The sequence below is a fragment of the Rhea americana genome, unplaced genomic scaffold (genome assembly GCF_003343005.1).
Source record: "Rhea americana isolate MKP2758 unplaced genomic scaffold, rheAme1 scaffold_1, whole genome shotgun sequence".
In the NCBI taxonomy this organism is placed as follows: Eukaryota; Metazoa; Chordata; class Aves; order Rheiformes; family Rheidae; genus Rhea; species Rhea americana.
In genome coordinates this window covers 4,779,415-4,800,579 of record NW_028185038.1, presented here as the reverse complement: position 1 = coordinate 4,800,579, position 21,165 = coordinate 4,779,415, and the positions used below count along the sequence as shown (strand labels likewise).

General features: G+C 34.8%; 1 protein-coding gene across 1 annotated transcript in view; it reads right to left on the bottom strand.

Annotated features, from left to right (window-relative positions):
* LRRK2 (leucine rich repeat kinase 2) overlaps positions 1 to 21,165 on the bottom strand; it is a 70,841-nt gene that overhangs the window by 22,345 nt on the left and 27,331 nt on the right. The window contains exons 14-31 of the mRNA XM_085325278.1: positions 20,340 to 20,484; positions 19,888 to 20,027; positions 18,391 to 18,519; positions 18,058 to 18,228; positions 16,015 to 16,270; positions 15,610 to 15,798; positions 13,581 to 13,702; positions 12,748 to 12,817; positions 12,043 to 12,263; positions 11,294 to 11,544; positions 9,881 to 10,029; positions 8,614 to 8,707; positions 6,332 to 6,518; positions 5,800 to 5,981; positions 5,070 to 5,299; positions 4,129 to 4,256; positions 2,688 to 2,906; positions 396 to 597 (exon numbers count right to left, since the gene is read on the bottom strand). Coding sequence (XP_085181404.1) covers positions 396 to 597; positions 2,688 to 2,906; positions 4,129 to 4,256; positions 5,070 to 5,299; positions 5,800 to 5,981; positions 6,332 to 6,518; positions 8,614 to 8,707; positions 9,881 to 10,029; positions 11,294 to 11,544; positions 12,043 to 12,263; positions 12,748 to 12,817; positions 13,581 to 13,702; positions 15,610 to 15,798; positions 16,015 to 16,270; positions 18,058 to 18,228; positions 18,391 to 18,519; positions 19,888 to 20,027; positions 20,340 to 20,484 — 3,085 coding nt within the window. The remainder of the gene's footprint in view (positions 1 to 395; positions 598 to 2,687; positions 2,907 to 4,128; positions 4,257 to 5,069; positions 5,300 to 5,799; positions 5,982 to 6,331; positions 6,519 to 8,613; positions 8,708 to 9,880; positions 10,030 to 11,293; positions 11,545 to 12,042; positions 12,264 to 12,747; positions 12,818 to 13,580; positions 13,703 to 15,609; positions 15,799 to 16,014; positions 16,271 to 18,057; positions 18,229 to 18,390; positions 18,520 to 19,887; positions 20,028 to 20,339; positions 20,485 to 21,165) is intronic.

Genomic DNA, 21,165 nt, shown 5'->3' with positions numbered 1-21,165 from the left:
CAAGCAGGTATTCAGTGTGATTTAATATTTATAGTTATGAAGTCTGTATGGTACTGGTACATGCTGCTAAATATATTCACCTAACTGCTATTCTAAGAAAGCTATTCTAGTGATTGTATCTTTCTTCAGAAGTTATGTGGTCTAACCAACAGGTCCGATGTTTTCAAAGATGGGTAAGATGTATAAACCTTTAATGAACTGATTCTTTATATCATGAAATTTCATTATGATAGAGATCTGGATTATCAAATTGCAACATTATTCAAAGTTAGCATTTCAGCTCAACATACTGTGACAATACTGTGCAAGGTTAAAAAGTGCATACAAGTGTGTCTGCTGCAGAGTTGCAGCCAACTGCTAACAACAAATATTATACATTGAACAGAATACTTTACCTGATTCATTCAGAAAGTGAATTGCATGAGGGAGCTCATTTTCATCCAGCTGTAACTGGCTTTCTTGTACCAGTTTTAGCAATCGGTTCTGATCAATCACTGGAAATTCAACTGGGACATTTTTACGTTCCAGCAAAATTTGCTTCTCCAGTTCCAAATAGCTGTCAGGAATCAGCTGACCAACCACAGGCTGATCTCTGATCTGTGTAATTAGGAATAATATCAGATTTATTAATTTATTCATGGGAAATGCAAACTGTGATGTAACCAGGATGTAAGCTGGGAGTCTCCATTCAATAGTAATGGCAATAAAGAACAAAACCACTCATTTGTTGACTAACGTGGCTTCTGAAAGCTAGATGGAACTAAATTTTTATTCAGAATTATAATATGAATGTCTTTCTATAAATTAATATTCACAGAAGTGAATATTTCCATAATATAGGTATGTATAAAAATAAAAAAAGATAGATCTTCTGAAAGGATAAAGAGAAACTTTTGTTTAAAACCAAAGGAAAGTATTCACTGTATGAACACATGACGTCATGAATCAGAGGATAACACGGGACAACTGGCAAATAAAAGAAAAAGGCCAAAATAGTGTACTCGTAGTCAGAAGCGGAGGGAAAAGGGTAGTAGCTCAATTAAAAGTTTCTGCAGTTGAGTGATGACGATCAGTAGTTGGGAGGAGAAGGAGGAGTAAGTCTGGCCAGATTAGCAGCACTGAAGCGAAACACAGTGGGGGACCCAGCCCTAGGCCTGCAGCCAGAGTTCCTTCCCGGATACATTCTTTGACCTTCAGCATTAGCATCTGATCAGGTTCTCTCTCCATGGACACTAAGGTAGTCATATCAGGGTGAGGGGGGGAGAGGAAACAATTTGCCCACCTCTTCCATATTGGCTTCTTTCTAGGTTTATAATCTTTCTATCAAAGCAGTTAAATACCAGTGCACTGTGGCWTTTTTTTATATATATGCCAATACTACCTTATGTAATCTTGAAAGACTCAAAGCACTTAATTACAACGTTTAATACTTAAGTCACTTTGCTTAACTTCTAACCAGGTATCTTGTAATTCTCCTTTCACAAAATGTCTACAATATATATGGAAATTATCTCCTTTCTTTTTGGCTACCTCTTTTTTATGCGGTGGAAATTTAAACATCAGTGAATACCATAGTCTGAAGAGATGTGGATGTTAGAGGAGCAATTTTTAGGTACATAGGAGGGAAGCGTTTTCAAAAGTCAGAATGTCTCCTGAGTGCTGAAACGATCTGGTGAGATGTAAGATGTTTTTTTTACATCTATCTGCTCTGTTCCTGTCTTCTGGATGTATAAGAAATGAAATCAATTCATTCCACCTCAACAGGTCACCCTGCTGCCGCTTAGTAATGGTTCACTATTCCTTGAACTGTGGAATGAAGTTAGGCAGATTACAGATGTTGCTAAACTGGTGATTTCTGAGAGGAGTCTGCACTCTCTCCCTCCTTTCTACCATAGCAGCGTGAGGCTAGTCATAAATACATAATTTATTTCTTTAAAATCTTCAGAGCAGTAATGCAGAATAAATTCGGGCTCTGCTGCAATTTATGAAGTTTTGCTATTGATTTCAGTAGCACAAGAGATCACCTCTTCTCTTTAACATGTAATGGCATTGTATGCATGCTTGGCATTGGATAAACATATTTGTTTTTTGCTATAAATTGAGCCTTATCTTTCTATAAGCTCCATGTCTGGGTTAGTTTCTTCATACTTGTCACAGACACTGATAGAGCTGGATGCCGTGGGTAAGGAGACAACAGGGAACGAGTGGTAGCAATGGCTTTGGAGAGAACAGAACTAYTGAGTGCAGATTCTCCAGTTTAGGAGACTCATTCAGTTTAAGGGTTCCCGTTTCCACTCACAAAACCTTTTATCTGTCCCCTGAAATCTTGCAATATAGCAATACTTACTATTGCAATTAGCTGCCGCCACTGCCATTGAACAAAAATGAACTGTTTGTGATCAGGTATTTCCATGAGAAAAAGATTAAATGGTTCTATTGTTCACAGATAAAACTTACCCTTAGCTGAGATTTTTACTACACTGATTTTTTTTTAATAGAAAAAGAAATGAAATCAAAGCTGATGATTTTCCTTCATTATATTGTTTTGTCTAAGGTATGATACATACGGCATGATGAGTTTGCTACCACATTACAAATGTGTTTAATTAGGTGCTTAATTAATGTGTTTAAAATGCATTTAATTAAAACCAGGATGTCTTCAATGTTACAAACAATATCTAGCTTACCTTGAAGTGAAGGCTCTCCTTTATTATGATTTTCCGAAGTCTGATAATGGAATCAGATTCCTCTGTAGCATTCACAAAGTGATAGTCTTGGATCGCAGGGAAGCCTCGCTTATTCAGCAGCTCTCTAGTAATTTTACTCATGCAGGCTGTACGTTGCTTTTCATCAGAAATATCCAAATGAGTGCCAACAAGAATGACAGGAGATGTTGAAGCTCGAGCCTGTTAGTACGATCCATATAGTTTATTAAGTCAATGGTCAATTTTGATGTTATTTTCTTAATGTGCATATAAAATGTGAACTATTTAGTCAAATCATCCAACAAATTTAAAAAAGCAACCTTTTGCTCCTCTGTCTTCTTAAATATTGCTCTTTTAAATGAGTCTGAGTAACTGGTAGATCTAAATCTGAAATAAGTAATTCATGTTTTTTCAGAGTAATTTTAAACAACATAGCCATATAATAGCCTTGATTGAACAAGGTAATAAAACACTATCAGTCTAACATATATTTTTATATACAGAGAGCAGTCTAAATCAGAATAGAGATTCAAACAATTACTATTTTTAAAGGAAACGGTTTAGATCCGGATCTCATTTTTGCAGATTAATAACACAGTAAGAGAGAGGTGCAGCTGTCCTTTTCATTAAAAAAACAAAATGGAAAAGTAAAGTGTTAGTTATCATAGGAATAATGCAGCAATGAAATACCAGCAACCACTGCATAGCGAAAAAGAGTATGCTGGAAATGGTCTTCATCAAAACTGAACTGACTGCAATTCTGACCATCTCTACTCAAGTTGTAAACAGTGAAAAAAACAAGGTTAACAAGGGTCAGTATACAAAATCTTAATATAACTGCATTGCCCAACCAGGACTAACATCAGACTGAAAGCAATACATGAGTAATGCTCACTCTTGGATTGACTCCACCAAATGAAAATAAAACATCTGTAGCAGAATTAAAATATACAGGCAGGTTCTGAACCCAGTTTACCTATTGTAGCCCTAGAATCATTAAGATGCTAAGCAAAAACTTAGCAGCATGATTTCAAGCAACATCTAGTCAGTTTTGAATTAGTGAAATTCTGATTTCTTCAGAATTTACACCGCTGTAATTAAAAAAAGCAAGCCTAACTCATCATCTCTTTAATATTACCCCTTTCTTTTTATCAGTCAATTCAAAATATTGTCAGAACATGCAAATTATTCTTCTGCACAACATCTTGTGCCATTTCATGTATAATCATGTCTTTGTATGTCTGCAGGTATTTTCATATCTAGTATTACACATATATGTCTTGCTTCATCTTACTGGTTTTATTCGCTGAAGAGCTCCTTTCCTCCTTCCCTCCCTCGAAAAAAATCTGCAGCAAATTCACTGTTTACCAACAACTTCCTGGAAAATGGAAAACCATTCTGTAAAACATTTATTGCTTAATACCTTGATATTAAAAAGCCATGGCTTCATAGCATCCACCTCTGCTTGTCCTTTGCTGAGATCATATACAGCAAGATATAAAGCTCTTTGGGTCATAAAGTGAGGATGGGTGCTGTAGAACTCCTCTTGTCCTGACGAYAGAAAATACTCATAGTCTAGGACTTCTCTTATGAACATCTCCAGATCACAAAAAAGCAGCAGAACATCACTTGTTCTCAGCTCACTACTCCACAAATGAAATTAATGCTTACAAAAATTTATCTAAATGGACAGTAAATCTATAACAACACTGAATTTTAGGTAGGTACTCTGAGGTATCTCATTGACTGAACTGTAATGATGAAGTAAGAAAACTAGTTTCAAATCAAGAGATGCAAGTTCCAATAAACTGGATAGACATGGTCACTGCAAAGAGAAATTGGAAGGTCACAATTCACCACTGAATTTTCTACATATCAAAATTTTAACTCTTTCTTTTGTAAATTCCTCCCTCCCTTCCTCCCATCCTTCCAGCAACTGCAAAATAATAGAGGACTAAATTCACATGATTAAGTTCTTAAAATCACAGTATGTCTTAAATGAAATTGGATATTTAACTTGAATGTTTCTCCTCTGTGTCTCTGCATCGTAGTATATGCTGTATTTAAATGATCACACAGCTAGTTTCTCACCGTTCTGAATTCATGATTCTAGAGCGCTATGGTTGAAATGAGGGATCACACCAATCTGGTGATGAGAAATTCCTAAGGCTTTATGTGAAATTTGAGGTATTAACTGAAAATTTCCAGAATTCACTAATTCATAACTAGTCATTTGACTTCTGACATAAGTTTGCATGATTCTACTGTCTACAATTTGAAATTTTACAGGCTGATTCTAAGCATAAGAAATGCATTACTGTATTAGAAAAGACCATAATAAAGTTAAACAAGCTCTTGAAATACCTGCAAAATCCCAGACATTTAATATTAGCTCTTTCTTCATTTTGCCTTTCCCTTGAATGATCCAGTCTTTCACATCAATGCCTACTGTAGCTTTTGGAGACCCCAATTCTGTTCGTTTGCACTTCATTAGTTGTTGTAGCAGTGTTGTTTTCCCACTGCCAGTATTCCCAACAATCATGAGTTTCATTCTGTTATAAGGTACAGCCTTCTTCAGTCTTTGTTGAAGAAATCTGGCATAAAAGATAGTTTGCAAAACTCACCTAAGTATTTAATAATGAAACCAACAAAAGAACCCAAGGTCAAGCAAAAATCCTAACAGACATCATTTACTTCAAATTTTAAATATCTGTTTGATATTAYTGAGATTTTTACAGCCTATTCTAATTTCTGATTCAGAACTCACGGCTTAATTCACAATGTGTCTTTTTGTTTTGTAATTACTCCAGAATGTGCTCTGTGCAATGCTCTTAGTAACACAAAAAACATGTAAGAAACAGTTCATCGCATAGTTTATAGAAGCATGAAATAATATGATTATATTATTATATGGTTATAATCTACTTTATGTATGTTTGTACAGTAAAGCCTACAGTTAACAGAGCCACAGTTAAGCTGGGTATCATTTGACAGATCAGCAATTCCTCTCAAAAGGGTATGTTGGTTCCTTACTGCTGACTACATACCCCAAGAAAGCAAAACAAAAATGCTCAAGAACAATATGGCAACAAACCTGATAATGTCTCTGGCTTTGTATCCCACATGTTTGAAGTCTAAATTAAGATGYAGTCCATCCAAAGGAAGATCCCAGATTTTAGACAGCTTTCCCATTTCATCTGGAAAGAATCTCAAATCGGGATTATGACTTAGGTCCAGAGAAGTCAAGTTTTCTAGGAAACCAATTTCAGGAGGAACCTAGATAAAAGAATATTTAATGGACAGCTAAGCATTTAAAAAATAAGCCTTTGTTTTTATGAGCATAAATTCCTTACGTATTTAATAAAACTAGGTGTTATTTTTACAGTTGTACTTTTTTWAAATAAATAGGGTTAACATTCTCGACAAAGGAGCTCATAATGAATTTATGGAAACTGATTATATGACATAGTTGACATAGAAAAGCTTAATATGGTGAGTCTCATTTATCATTTTATTAACAGAATTTTCAGTGATATGAGGGGGTGACATGAGTCAAATGAACATTGCAAACCWGCATTAAATTGAAAAGTGATTTCATTTTTTTGAGATAGAATCTCATACTTTACCTCCTTTAACTTGTTATGAGACAGGTGTAGTTTCTCTAGCCTAGACCATGCAGACGCCTTTTCACTCAAGTCCAAGACCCCTATTTGATTGTGATTAAATAATAGCTCCCTTAAGTTTAATGATTTCCAGTGCAYTGGCCCAGGCAGGCTTATGATCTCATTTTGGCTTAAGTCTACTGATCGCAAACTAAAAATATGAAAATATAAAAGAGAAAAGTTAGCAAATGAAATAAAACTGTGATTAATTTGGAATATATGAAGTTTTAATAAACAAATAAATGGAGTAGATATTAGAACAGAGTCTTCTGAGAGGAATGTAGATGGGAAGATAGAAAATTACTACTACAAGCAAAAGTAATTAAGAAGATATTATAAATAGATTTTCATTATCTCAGATTAAAAAATAAGAAAATATAAATACATACGAGTAAAGTATGCTCTCAATCTATGAATGAAATTTTCTAATTATTAAAACAAACTCACAGGTTGTACTAGGTTATATATTTCAGACTGAAGATTAATGAATCAATTTAAATTAGTGCACATGCATGTTTTGGAGATAACAGTACACTTTTTTCCTCTTTCTACAACACATAGATATGCATGGCTTTGTTCAGATTAGTAGATAGACACAGACAAATATTGTTCACACTTCTATAACACAAATACTCCCTAATTCAACTGTGGACAATAGTTGCCAAAGTTTATGCCCAGGTATCAGAGAACAGAATTTGGCTCATGGTTCCAGTTACACGTGAGCACAGGACCATGAAGCACACTGGTATGTGCAACATCAAATTTACTAGAGTAAATGTATTTGAAACGTTAATTTCAATCTAACATAACACTAATAAGTATTTTCATGTGCTTTATACTTTTCATTTTTTGAAAAAAAAAACAATAGGGAAGCTCCTGATATTATCAAGATTCCCTTTATAGTCTATGGAGCCTCACTTAACCTAAGTGATCTGAATCATTCTCTTTCTTGCTCCTAACTGAGGAGATTAACATCATATGGTATGGATATCTTACTGTGCTTTTCTCAGAATGTTTCTATGAATACATATTTGTGCACAGCTATCTATCTATTTATCTATCTATCTAYATCTMTCTCTCTCTACATATGGATAAATTATATAGTTCAACTATGTGCATGCACAAGAACCACATAATAAAGTACCTGGATTACAAATATTTCTTTTTAATAAGCCGTCTGTTGGACAAATATGTTGTTTTTATTTCACTGTGGCATGAACAACGCCAAGAAATTAATTCATCTCCTTATTGACTTGTGTGGTCTAGGAGACATGGAACCTGAAAGCTGCATCTTTTTCAATACATCCACCGGATTTGCTACTGTGAGTTTAAACAACAGCATTCTAGTACAGCATTTGGTTAGTCATGTTAATAAGAACATACTCTATTTAAATTTGATTAATATAACCCACTAGTCTTTCTTTTTAAGTAYTGGAACTGTCACATACATAGCCTAACAATACTGTCCAAATCTGATTGTTTCTGCACTCAGAAGAATTTGCTTATTCTTTCCTCCCACTCTCCATCTCAGCTTTATTAGACCCACTTTCTTCAGTTACCTTGTAGGCACCAGTTCTCTTTCTTGACCTGCTCCCCCTCATGGTGCCATCAGCACCCCCATCTGCCCACATTTATCAGACAACTGATCATCCCTTCCAGTTACTCCTCCTACCATCTGATTCTAGTGATCTGTTAAGGTCAGGAACTTCTAAAAAAAAAGTGGAAGTTCTGATTTCCRTGAGTAATGGTTTGAAGGTAAAGAAAAAGAAATGTCACATGCATTTCTATCACAATTCTATCCAGGGTAAGTGTCATTCTCTGAGAATAAATATCTTGTTATATTTGGGAAGTRAAAAATTGATCTCAGTAGCCTTGTGCAAAAATCTGAAGCTGCAGAACTTGTTGAAAAGGAAAAGTCACCAGTATCTTTTTACAGTGTTGGTATTAAGAAAAAGATAAATTAATTCTGGTCTTCTAAGTAAGAACTGTCAGCTTCAGCAGTCAAGGAAGATATTTTTAATTTGTGTAGTCTGGACTTATCTGAGGAGTAGCATTTCTCCAAATAACGAAGAAAATGTGACTGTTTGACTTCAGTTAAAAGCTGTTAAGTTTTAGATTCAATCTTTTAAAGAGGATTTCCTGAAAATGAGTAAAATATACTGAATTTTCTACTTAACGAAAGCCTTGCCATTAGATTTWATTCATCAAGAACATGACTAACTTCAATAAGTAAAATAATAACTTACTGTGGTAGAAGAAGAATTGTTTCTGGAACATTAATAAAATGATTTTGAGATAATTTCAAACTTGTTATGCTGGATGACAAATCAGGTATTGTTTCTASAACAGAAAAAGGGGTTAATCCCACTTTTTTCAGCATTACTTTAATTATTTTTAAAATTAGAATTTTCTAAAATCAGAGACAGATTAAAAGGTCGTCTATCATCTTATATACATAGGTCCTTATACAAGCTGCCAAGGGCAGAATCTGAACATTACTTTTAAGCTCTTTTAAAACTGAACTCCCAACACGAAGGAAGTGTAGAACAGAATTAAAGTATGGGCTTTTATCACATTACATTCTATTATACTTGTGTCATATCGGCACTAAACAYTGAAGTAATCTTCACACTTTACTGTATTGCCAGTATTCCTATCATTCACTCAGTGTGTGGTAGGTCATARGCACATAAAAAAGACTTTTTGATTCAACTGTGTTTATTCACTGCACATGTAAGACCTACCTTCCMAAACACTATGACAATAAGAGATTTCAAAATAGAAAATTTTATATCCTGAAGAGGGAAATAAATTCTAAAAATAACTTACAAACTCCCACAATATCTTAAGATTTCATTTATATCATCTTTCATAGGTAAATTAATTTTGAAGCTTTTGCACACTTAAGCTACTAAAAAAATTCTGGGCTCAATTCAATTGCTTAAATACAGGAGTCTAGTGAAATGGTGAGCTGCTTCATGGTACCTGAGCTATCAGCACAYAGCATGGAAATACAACACAGGATCAAAGGAAGACCTGCATTCTCTGGACCAGTAGCCACAAGCCAAGTGGAATACTTCAGGGCATCTCAACYGACAAATGTATTTAAGTGACTAAAYAAAACACCTTATCTTATTCAGAAGTCAATGCTGGATATAGTGTGATAATAATTGATATGTACTTCAGTACAGTATTGGGCTTTTTTTCTTCAAGCTAACTTTAAACAATTTCACTCTGTCTTGAACCTTACACAATGGTATGTATCATCCCAACCACACTCAACCATTTTTAGAGCATCCACTACAAAGACAGTTATGCTGAGTCACACCAAAGGTCCACCTAGCCCTATATACTGTTTGCAATAGTGATCAAAAGCTGATGCCTAGGGAAAAGTTTAAATAAGGATAAGCATAGGTTTCCCTTGACTGTCCTCTGAGACAACTGCTGGTGGCTAAGAATTCTGTGACTTGGAAAGGTTTCTAAAAGGTGGATTCTGCTTCCTTAGGTGCTTACCAAGGGCATTCATCCTGGCATTGAACAGCTCCAGCTTCATACAGCCCGCGAAGAAATTCTCAGCAAGGGCTGAAATATTGTTCTTACTAATGTTTAAAATTTTCAGCTCTTTCAAGCATACAGGTGAATGTAAGCAGGAAATTTTGTTTCTATGATAACAAGAAGAAAAAGAAATCCATGTAACACCCAGAAACCATTAACTAAAAAGGAAAAGTAGAGTATCGACCAGACATTGCCATTCCTACACAGATAAACTAAAACTAAGAATTTCATCTAAATAAAGACTGACCAGCCAACAAGAATACTGGGATATGTAGTAACATGAAATAACAATGACTGATACTTGGGTTATTTTAATTAATCTGTAGAACAAATTTCAGAAAGTATAATAAGGTGTCATTTCCCGATTAATGCCGTTCAAACCCACAGAAAGGGCAGTGATACATTTGTGAGTACATCTGTTTACTAAAGATGTTTTTCTGCAGGATTATGATCACAGAATGATGGTCAAGTAGAAAAAAAAAATGAAAATTCCATAGGCGTAATTTAGGATTTATATGTTATGGTACAATGTATTCTAAAAAAGAACAACATTGGAAAGAGGCTGGAAAAATGCAGGGATAAAAAGGACCACACATCATTCTTTTGCAAGGGTAATATTGCTAAAATAATATTAAAAATACACCTAATGAGGAATTGCAGTAAGATTGCAAATTTAAAATCTTCACTTTAGGGAATTTGATTTGATTCTTTAATACTGTTTGTTTTAGTTACGTATCTTGTTATCTTTATTCTGTGTGGTAAAAAATATCACACTCATTAAAAATAACAAATTAAGGGAGATATATGAGACCATCAGTAGTTTACAGAACTATCAATAATAGTATTTGTAAGAATTCCCTCTATGGTACGAGTTATTTCACTCACTAACAAGTATAGTAAGAAGTGCTGGTAAACCAAAATTTTGTATTTTCTCTAGTTTTGTCATTTAAAATATACTCACATCAATAAGCATAATTTMATGAATCATAATTTCAAATAACTCTTGGTTTTGAAATACAGTCAAAATAATTTACATAACAGAAAAAGTGACTAAAYGTTAGGCAACACAAAGAACCCTTTGGATGAGTAGTACGACAATAAAAATAATGCTGTTATATGACATTTTCAGTATGTCATTGAAAATGTCTTCTTGTGCCATGCTATTAAATTCTATCAAAGCTAACAGATTAAATTACTTTGTAATTTAACAATTAAAATTACAGTAATTTACATACTTAGAAAATAACAACAATGCTTAATTACTGATTAAATTATCTTTTCTGTGCAATAACAGTACTATTCAAGATGACAAAGACATTATTTTCTGCTATGCTTGTTATACTACTGTCCATTTATTGGTACTATTCTTACCCTTCTAGCAATAGTTGTTCCAGGTTTTCTGCAACATTTGCAAGAAATTCAGGAATACACACCAGCTGATTGTATGATAGATTAAGCTGCTTTAGAGTTGGACATTTGAAGCAAGAATCCAAAGCAAAAGAAGGTCCAATGTCATTTCGAGAGATATCAAGGTTTGCAATACAATTCATTTTCAGTAAATAAATAGGAAAAGATGTAAATCGATTACTGTGCAAATCCAAGTATGTCAAACATTTCAAGTTCTGAAAGAAAAGAATAATTTGTTTTTAAAAAATGAAAAAATATGATTTTGTAAGTTCTAAAATGAGTTATTTGTTACGCAATTTATTAATTTAATTATATTTGTCTTACTGGGAAAAATAGCAGAGAACAGCAGTTACACTGAAAGAATCCATAATATTTGTATATAAAACATACAGCATTCCATAAAATTAACTCAGTTTCATGAAATTTGACATGAATTGCCTGCAGTTCTCATTTCCATTTATTTAATTACATTACTCACTGTAGTGCACACATCTTAGAGCAGTCCTTTGCAGTAAATGGTTTTAAAAGTTCCATGAATATGTCTATACCTCTAGCTGCACATAAATCCACTGAATAAAAATTAAGTGCAAAATTAAGTATGCAAAAATATATACCCATATTAATGAGTAGTATTGGTATGAGTATATTGTTGGAGACAAGCAATGTATTGTAGATAATCTCAACTCATATTACATAAAATTATGCAGAATTACTTCACAAAGTTGTTGTGGAATGTTTGTAAGAGCATTTTGGTGGAGCTCCAGTTTCTCAAGATGTTCCAGGTGACTAATTAAACAGCTATTCTGGCTGATGGCATCAATGTTCTCCAGCTCGTTTGATGAAAGATCTAAAGATTTAATATATTCTTTCTCTGAGATCAGTGATGAAAGACTGTCTGATGGCCTTAAATGTGGAGAGAATTTTGAGATTCCTTCTATTAAAACAAAAGCATAGGAAAATACAATCATTTAGTAGTATTATTTCATTTATCAAGTAATTAAAATTAAGATCAATCATCTTGGGATCAAAAAGCATATGAGATAGTGAATTTCTCAATATTGGTTAACATAAAATTCAATGAAGACTTTTATTAAGAGACAAATTTGTAAGACTAGGGAAGAGACAGACACTTTTGGGCTGTACAACAGAAGAAACAGCTTTCCAAAACCAGTAAGGACACTCATGAAATTATATTGTCTGCAGAATTCTACACAAATTATTTGTGAAGCCCAGGAAGAAGATATTTCACTACATATGCACTATTTGTATTCTACTCCAGTATTTCAAAATGTATCTTTCTCTTATACACAAATATATAATCTATAAAATCTTTGCATGTTATACTTGTATAATATACTTGTATATACTCACAAAGCTGAAAAATCTGTTATAAGTGTTAAATTCTATAATTTACTTACTGGGAGATTCATCTGAAAGCAGTAATTTTCTTCTTTGTTTCACTAATGGTTCATAATCTGAGCCAGGTCCCTGGAAAATTCCAGAACAGAACAAAAAAAGAACAGGTATGGATATATGCTGATATCTGATATCATTTCTTGTGATTGTCATTTCTTTTGGTAAGCACTTCTAGGGGTAGCAAAAAACATCTCAAAAAATAACAATAGGTCACACCTTCAAAAAAAATACTGATATATGCAGTATGAAACAATAATAGATTTTGAATGTATTGGAAGCAGTGCATTTTTGGCAACCTAAAATGACTTTCATTAGGGTGAGGTGAGACCATGGAGATGGATATTTATAGAGACTAACTTAATTCTCAGAAAGTTAAGTCTCTCTATTTTCCTTTTGTAACCAATGGAAATAGGTGAGCTCACTCAAATGAAGATGACATTGATTACACTGATTTGTCCTCTCTGAAATCTCCCTTCACTCATCAGGCGGTAGATTAGTTTTACTAGAGGATAGTTAGTCTTTGTGAATTGGCCCTCAGCTTTTGATTTGCATTTGTACAGTATTAAAATATCAGACTGGAAATTTGAGCAATTTACAAAAACATGTATGTTTTTTATTGATCATACATTTTGCTGCTATAAACTCTCATCTATACAGYGACCTGAATTAGAGGACAGTAATTGCACAACAGTAGAAGGGAATACTAAATCGTAACAGTGAGAAAATGACCCATATGGTTACAAGACCTTTTCTAACGCTTGACTGTTAGTACTTTTACAATACACAACACAGATGGATTTAATAGGAGCCTGGAAGGAAAAAGAACCTGACTTACCACAGAGTAGGAATGGCGCGGCAACGTAGGAGAACCTCTTTGCAAGGCTGTTTCCCTACAGTGTAAATCAGCGACTGCAATGGAATTGGACTTCTTTTTTATAAAAAATGAACCTTCACTTCCTAGCACAAAGCAGTAACACAAGAGAGGAGAAAAATAAGAAAATGTATTTAAAGCTGAGACTTAGAATTCAACTGTAACGCAGATAACGCAGATGCAGACATACAAAGGAGAGAGACATTTCAAACACGTCAATCTTAGCAGCAGCTCATTGCTTAATTCTGTGTGCAACATGCTGAGAATGCTAACATGTCCTATTGTAACCTGACATGCTCCAAACAGGAACTGCAGCTTGTTACATTGATGCTTTATTATTAAAATTTCCAACCAGTTGGTATTGTTTATGTTTACATAGCACATTKTTGTGCTACTGCAGTGCAAAGCATACTTTTATTTAAATTTTATTTTAAAATACATTTGCACTCCTATGTTTACTGAGTACTACCAAAGCCAATCTGGGGTAATCTGCATGCATTTACTATTCCTCCCTTCAGAACTGCCTAAAAAYCACTCCTAATTTCCAGGTAATTCCTAAAATCATTCCTGTTGGTAAGGTCAATACTTTTTACTGTAATTTACCCATAACTTAACAACTTTTCTATGTGGGACAACAAATAGTACCTATCAGTATCACGTGTCTGTGCTATAGTACTACAGTAATGAAAAAATGGCATCAAATGATGATGCAAAAGAAGAGAACAAAAAAGAGAATTAACAAAAAATCCTTAGGATTCTGATTCCAAAATACAAATTGTTCAACTGTGATGATTTCAGGTAGCCAGCACTTCTAAAATACAACAGTGACATCTGAATAAACAAAAGGCATGATAAGACCACTTACCGTTTTTATCAAAATACAGATTTTATATACAGAAATGCTGYTTTTTACAAGTTAAAGGCATGCAGATTTCCTGCCAAGAATGATGCTGGATTGGATACAGACTTGTCATCTATACTGATGGCAAGTACAGATGACAATTAAAGCAATTGATTCAACTGTCAATTAAATTGACATTTTAATTAAATCAATTGAATTTAAATTAATAGATTTAATTAAATCAATTTAATTATTTTAAAATTTAAGTTTAAATTTTAAAATTTGATCAATTGGGTGAAAAAGCACAGCTGGATCTGGCACAGACCACCCATCCACGGGGTCTGAGAGAGGCAAATCAGAGTTAGGGAATCACAGTGGAGATATCAAAGTAACTGATAGTATTTCTAAAAAATAYCTGTAATATTCACAATCAACATTGCTATCTGTAGCAATATAGGTTGAGAGACTGGAAGGGATAGAGCAATCTAATATCCTTATGATATTTAAGGATATCAATTACCTTGATCAATTAAAGATCCTTGTGACAGACCTTACTTCACCTAATTTGTATGTTAACAATATAATCCTCTATAATAGATGTAGATGGGTGGTCTTTATTTACGGATAGTCCAAGGAACATAGCATTTCTAGATCACAATTGATCTGGTTTATTTATGATGAGATGAATCGTGGTCTTGAAGCTTTTTTTTTTTTTACCATTGACTATAAAGAGAATCTACAAGACTAGCTCAGAAACAGACATCAAAACAGWTGATGTCTAAATTTTTTTGGATGAATCCCACTCTTTCTCTCTATAGGAAAGCAACTCAACATGTGAAGAACTGATCTGAAGTTGATAATCTAATTAAACGTTTTAAGGTCCTAATTTTGTATATAAAGACACATACTTACACACTATGACCTATTTTTCAAAGGGAACATAAAATTTTAGGTAAGATTTTTGCACGAGAAGTGTCTTTAAACTCAAATACAAACAAGCAACTGATTTATGGGTTTTTTTTGCATCCTGCTTATTCCTCAGATGATAGTTTCACAGTTACCTAATTACTTTAAAGGAATTTGTAGCTACTGTCTAGCCCTGGCATGCTAGACTGGGATTATAAAAAGACAAAATTACAAGAAAAMAATTACCTTCACTATCAATATCATCATTTAAAGGGAAAACACTGTCCACTAATGGGTCAGAAATTAAATTCCAGTCATAGTTTTTATCCATTCCATCTTCAGAGAAGTTCAAATCAGAGTAGAGTCTTGATTTRTCCTCTGAAATATTCTTCATTTGGTATCTTAGCACCATTCTTGCCAGTGCAGAACCTGCATCTAGAAATCAAGAAAATAATATATTCTCAAAGAAATTCATATCTCATTAAAAACAATAACAGAAATACCTGATTGATTTTATTTTCAAGGTTTTACAGTCATTCAACAACCGAGCACTAGAAGAGATCCTCAGTGAAGATCTTGACCTAAAACACTAATATAACACCATCAAGAATTATTTACACATTTAGTGTAGCGAATTCTATGTATACTCACTTTGTTTTCTTAAAGGAGTAAGTTTTTCTGGGAACAAAGGAATGAGCCAGGAAGGTTCAAGTCTTCCAATACCAAATCCTCCAAGACATATACTGCTGTTGGCTACATCAAGGCTAAGCTTCTTTAAGAGCAAGCTGATGATTTGGCTATCTCCTTTCTTTATACTGATGGTTAAAGCACATCGAACATCCTGCTCTCGAGCACCATTGGCTAATAGCAATTCTACCAATTTAGGATTATTTCCTTTCTCACAAACCTAAAACAGAAAAACAATTAAAAAATTATGTGAGGAACCTGAACAATAGCTTAGATTGCAGTAAGAAATTCGACTCAAATTCACATTCATTRTATTTTTAAGATCATAGCTACTTTTCAATTACACAAACCCCTAACTTCAGTTAGGGGTTACACCTTAGGCAGGTATACACCTGCCTAAGGGATTTGAATACCAACTTCCACTTTCCAAAGTCTTTGACGAAAATATGGCAAATACCTCAGATATGTATTTGTAATTTCTGCCATGAATGTACACAGCTATTCAGCCAAAATGAAGAGTAATGTGTGTATTTTGATTAACGCATAGTGTCTATAGCACCCTCATATCAGTTYAATAGACAAAACAAACTTGGTTGTTATGGTATTTTGGTATCAGATGAAAGCACAGTAATGGTGAGACTTACAACCCCTTGCCTCAAACTAGGAAGCTGCCAGGTCCACTGGTTTATTTGGGTTCAGTCAGCTCTATCCCTTCCAGTCTCTCAACCTATATTGCTACAGATAGCAATGTTGATTGTGAATATTACAGATATTTTTTAGAAATACTATCAGTTACTTTGATATCTCCACTGTGATTCCCTAACTCTGATTTGCCTCTCTCAGACCCCGTGGATGGGTGGTCTGTGCCAGATCCAGCTGTGCTTTTTCACTCAAACAGTTGTGCTGGCAGAACTCTTTATGGGAACACTTTCTAATTCACTTCAGGCAATACTGCTAGGGTTATCTCGGACACAGCATTTTAACTTTTGACACTGAAGCAGAATTAAGCAGTGATCACACAAACCATAAATGCAGTCACATTTAGCAGGGAGCACTTAGAAGCAGGTGTGAGTAACAGCCTCATCTGYTGGCATAGCTGAATCCAGATGGGGTGTTTACCCATAGACTTAGTTTAGAAACGAACGCATTTCAAATACTCAAGCTCTGGATATGGCCACTATCYGCATACGGCTCTTTCCTGACAGTGCAACCACAGTCAATCTAAGATTTTATATTTCTTTAGCTATATTGATAGAAAGTCACAACTCCAACCAGAACAGTTAAATCAATGCAAAAACCTATGACTGTACTGATCCTGAAGTGCTACACAAAATAAAAGAGCTGCCATTCAAGGGCAGGAAATTTTAGGCAAAGCCCTCAATATGGGTCTAAGACAGAGWTTAAGAGTGGGAGTAAGCCCACTGAAACCTATTTCTCCACAGTGCTGCCTGATGGTCTGTACTTTGGCCTCACAGTGCTTGGGAAGAGCTGAATTCAGAGTATCAGTTCCTGGACTGGGCTCTAATGGGCTTGACACCCTCTATACCTGATTTGTTCAAACTAAATGACTGGGAGTTTGGAAAAATTTGGCTCAAGCTTGATTCCTCACAAATACTCCAAAACTAAGGCTAAGTTAATACCAGACTGACCTTGGGTTTGCACATGCACASTCCAAACAGTCAGAAAGCATGGACTTTAAAATGAACTCGCATCAGAACTGTGCAGGCATATTCTAAGTGACGAGACTTCTGTGAGCCTCGATACAAAGTGAAGGGTATTTCAATGGATGCCATCTGGGCCTCAACTCATCAGGAGCAGCAACAGTTAACAACACTCACGACACTGGCTGCACTAGCAATTGCTGCCTGTGTCCTGACATATACCAGTAGATGCAAAACCAGAAAGGAACCCAAAAGCAGTTTTAAAGCAATACAACTACGTATGTTTTCATATGGAACCCAAAAGCAGTTTTAAAGCAATACAACTACATATGTTTTCATACACTACCTGACAGATCAAAGAGTTTGTTTTTGTCTTCTTATTAATATCAGCTCCCAGCAAGAGTAAGCATTCAGCCATAACGCTGTTGTACTCGTTACATGCTTTTTCCAGCATCGTATTTTTTAAATCATCATTCTCAGCTATTTTAGCAAAGCATTTACAACACAGGCTTTGAAACTAAATGGAAAGACAAACAAACAAAGTTAGGATTAAAAAAGCATCATAATTTTTCAGATATGGACAGTCAAAAGAGAGAAGATACCTGTTGATTTCGCTGATTAGTGAAACACATAGACATCTGGTAGAAAATGACTGTGTCAAATGATTCATGTACCATACCTGTCGATTTCGCTGATTAGTGAAACACATAGACATCTGGTAAAAAATGACTGTGTCAAATGATTCATGTACCAGCAGCTTTGCAAAACAAGGTGACAAACCAAGGATTGACAAAATTGTATGAAATCCCTACAATCACAATAAAAAGACRTAAGAGCAGTAAGTACACTGTTAAAAATGTCATTTTGAAACAAGTCACGCAACAAAATCAGATTTCAACCAAAAATATGCTCTTAATTTTTTTTGTCTGGCTTTTAAACACACAATAATTCACAAATTGGAGAGGATCAGAACAGAAGGYAGGAACACCTGGTGTTTCTGTGTTTACAAGGCTGTAGCTTCACGCTTTTTTCACTGACCCACTTATGCAGACATTAAATGACATTTTGAAAAGCCAAATTGTGCACAGTAGTATCTGGCTACATCCTGCCTGGCAGTGACACACGCGCTTGTGATTTCCTGATAATGTACAGAAGGAACAACCTCCTCCTAAGGATGAAGATGCATCCCCCAATCCCAGTAYGTTGCTTGACAATTCTTAATCTGAGAAGAAAAATAGCCAGGCTAAATGAAAAACTGAAAGAGTACATCTAGAAACTAATAAGAAAGGCAATAGTATCCTGYGATTCTACAATTAAATTTGCCCAGAAGGTAGTGATCTGGGTAAATTACGGAACTCTTTGTCCAAATCTGATTCAGTCTAAATGCCGTTACGTAACTTCCTTATTCCTGCACGTTATTTTGATCTATCTCTACACTGGTTGCTAAGTTAAACTTGAAAGTGTTGGGGTGTGTGTGGGGAAACAGAAGTAAAGAAGGAAGACTATATTGTGATATCTGCAGAACGGCCCGAAAGAGAAGTACTGGAACTCTCACAAGCAGCTGATCTCACTAAAAAAAATTAAACTGGCAACAAATGGGGAAAGCTCTGGAAGCAGAGGAAACAGAACATGACTTAGGAGAACTACCCTTACACATTCAAAAGCAGATGCAAAATCCTTCCCTCTGACATAGTATTCCAGTAATATCCTTCTCAAATACAACCTTCGCATACTTACATATTTATATCTCTCTAAATTTTTTAATCTCAGGTGTAACATTAAGCTCATTGCTGCTGACAGAGCTGGGAAGTAAGATACTTTTTATTACTTTTTACAAAAGGATATCAAAACTATAATGATGGTTACCACAAAATGATTATAGATTAAGTGAATGATAGATTGTGATTGGGAAATTTGTTATAGTTTGCAGATCTCAGAAGTCTTAGATAAACACTCAAACCTATAGCTTATGTACTCTGGACTGAACATATGCCTCCGAGAAACCCACCTCTACTACAACCCTATTGGTTCTACTTTAAAGGCTTAGAGCAATCTTGTAATAAATTCAGAAACAAGTAATTCAAAGAACTACACTTCAAATATAACTACATTAAGATAATTTTCCAAAGTATTGCCTTCTTTCACTTTCATCTTTGTACCAAGAAATAACACATACGTGCATCTGGATTTCAGTGACCTCTTTAAATCGTCGTAGAGTGGAAACCAGAACCGCTGACAGAACATGCATAGTTGCAATACACAAATTCTTTCTTGTAATCAAAGAGCCTAGAAGACTCAAACCCAAACATTGTATGTCTAAAAGAAAAAAGAAAGATCAACAGCATTGATTATTCCAATATTCTGAGTGGCATAAACACATAAACCGAGTTTATACTGCTAATACTCTAGAAAGTTATTTGCATAAGCCACTTAAGGGCCAGACATAACAACAAAGTGGCTGAATCTAGGGACTACGCAGTCCTGCAGCCTCTTTCGGCTGTGTAACCTATAGCACATCCAGTACTGAAGAGTGGGACAGGCAAGTACAGSTCCTGCGGTGAATCAGACCCTCCCATTATCATTCACATTCACATCATTCACATTCAAGTAACAGGGTATCTTCTGCACCTTGTTCATCTGGATACATCTGTAGGGTGTGAAGCACAGTGTCAGTAGCTCCTCGCTGGGTTAAAATTTCTAGTGCACCACTGCACTCAGCTACAGAAGTAAGTAGTTTCAATCCACACTTCTGAATGCTGGGGTTTCCAATGAACTAACAGAGAAATCAATATAAAATCAGATCAACAAGCTGTTCTGCTACAATCACAACAGGAAAGTTGTGTGTTTGTTGTTCCTGAAGTATGTGAAATTACAGCTTATGTGACAATAAATCACAATAATTACAATTTCATACAGGTTCCTTTTCAATTTTCAATTTCTGTTGCTCATAACCTCCCCAGATTTTCATATTTGATCCTGACGTATTCCCTAGCTAGTGTTCTACCAGATAGCATGATTTTGTTTTTCTTAAAGCTTTGTTAAAATCATTTACAAGTTTACATCATTTTGCCAGAATAAAGAAAGTGAAAAAATGCATTTCGTCTCTGCTTAAAGAAATTGAACAAAAATGGAGTTCTTTGAAGTCTGAGATGAGTGGCTCAAAACCACAGTGACTACTGAAAAAGCCTCCCCTTCACCACCTCAGGAGCCAGCCTCATATGGGCAGTGAGGTATGCCTTTGGTGGAGAGGCAGAAAGAGCACACYTACTAAGCTCTCTTTCCCAAGATTTTTTAACGTATTTCTTATAGCAATTCAATAGCTTATTTGTGACTATTTTCCCTAATTTTATCCATTTCTAGATGGAGAAAACCTAGATGAGGTCTAAATCTGAAAAGGGGATGTGGGTGTCACAGCATTTGGCAAAGTTGCAACAATATTTCAGTGAAGTCATGC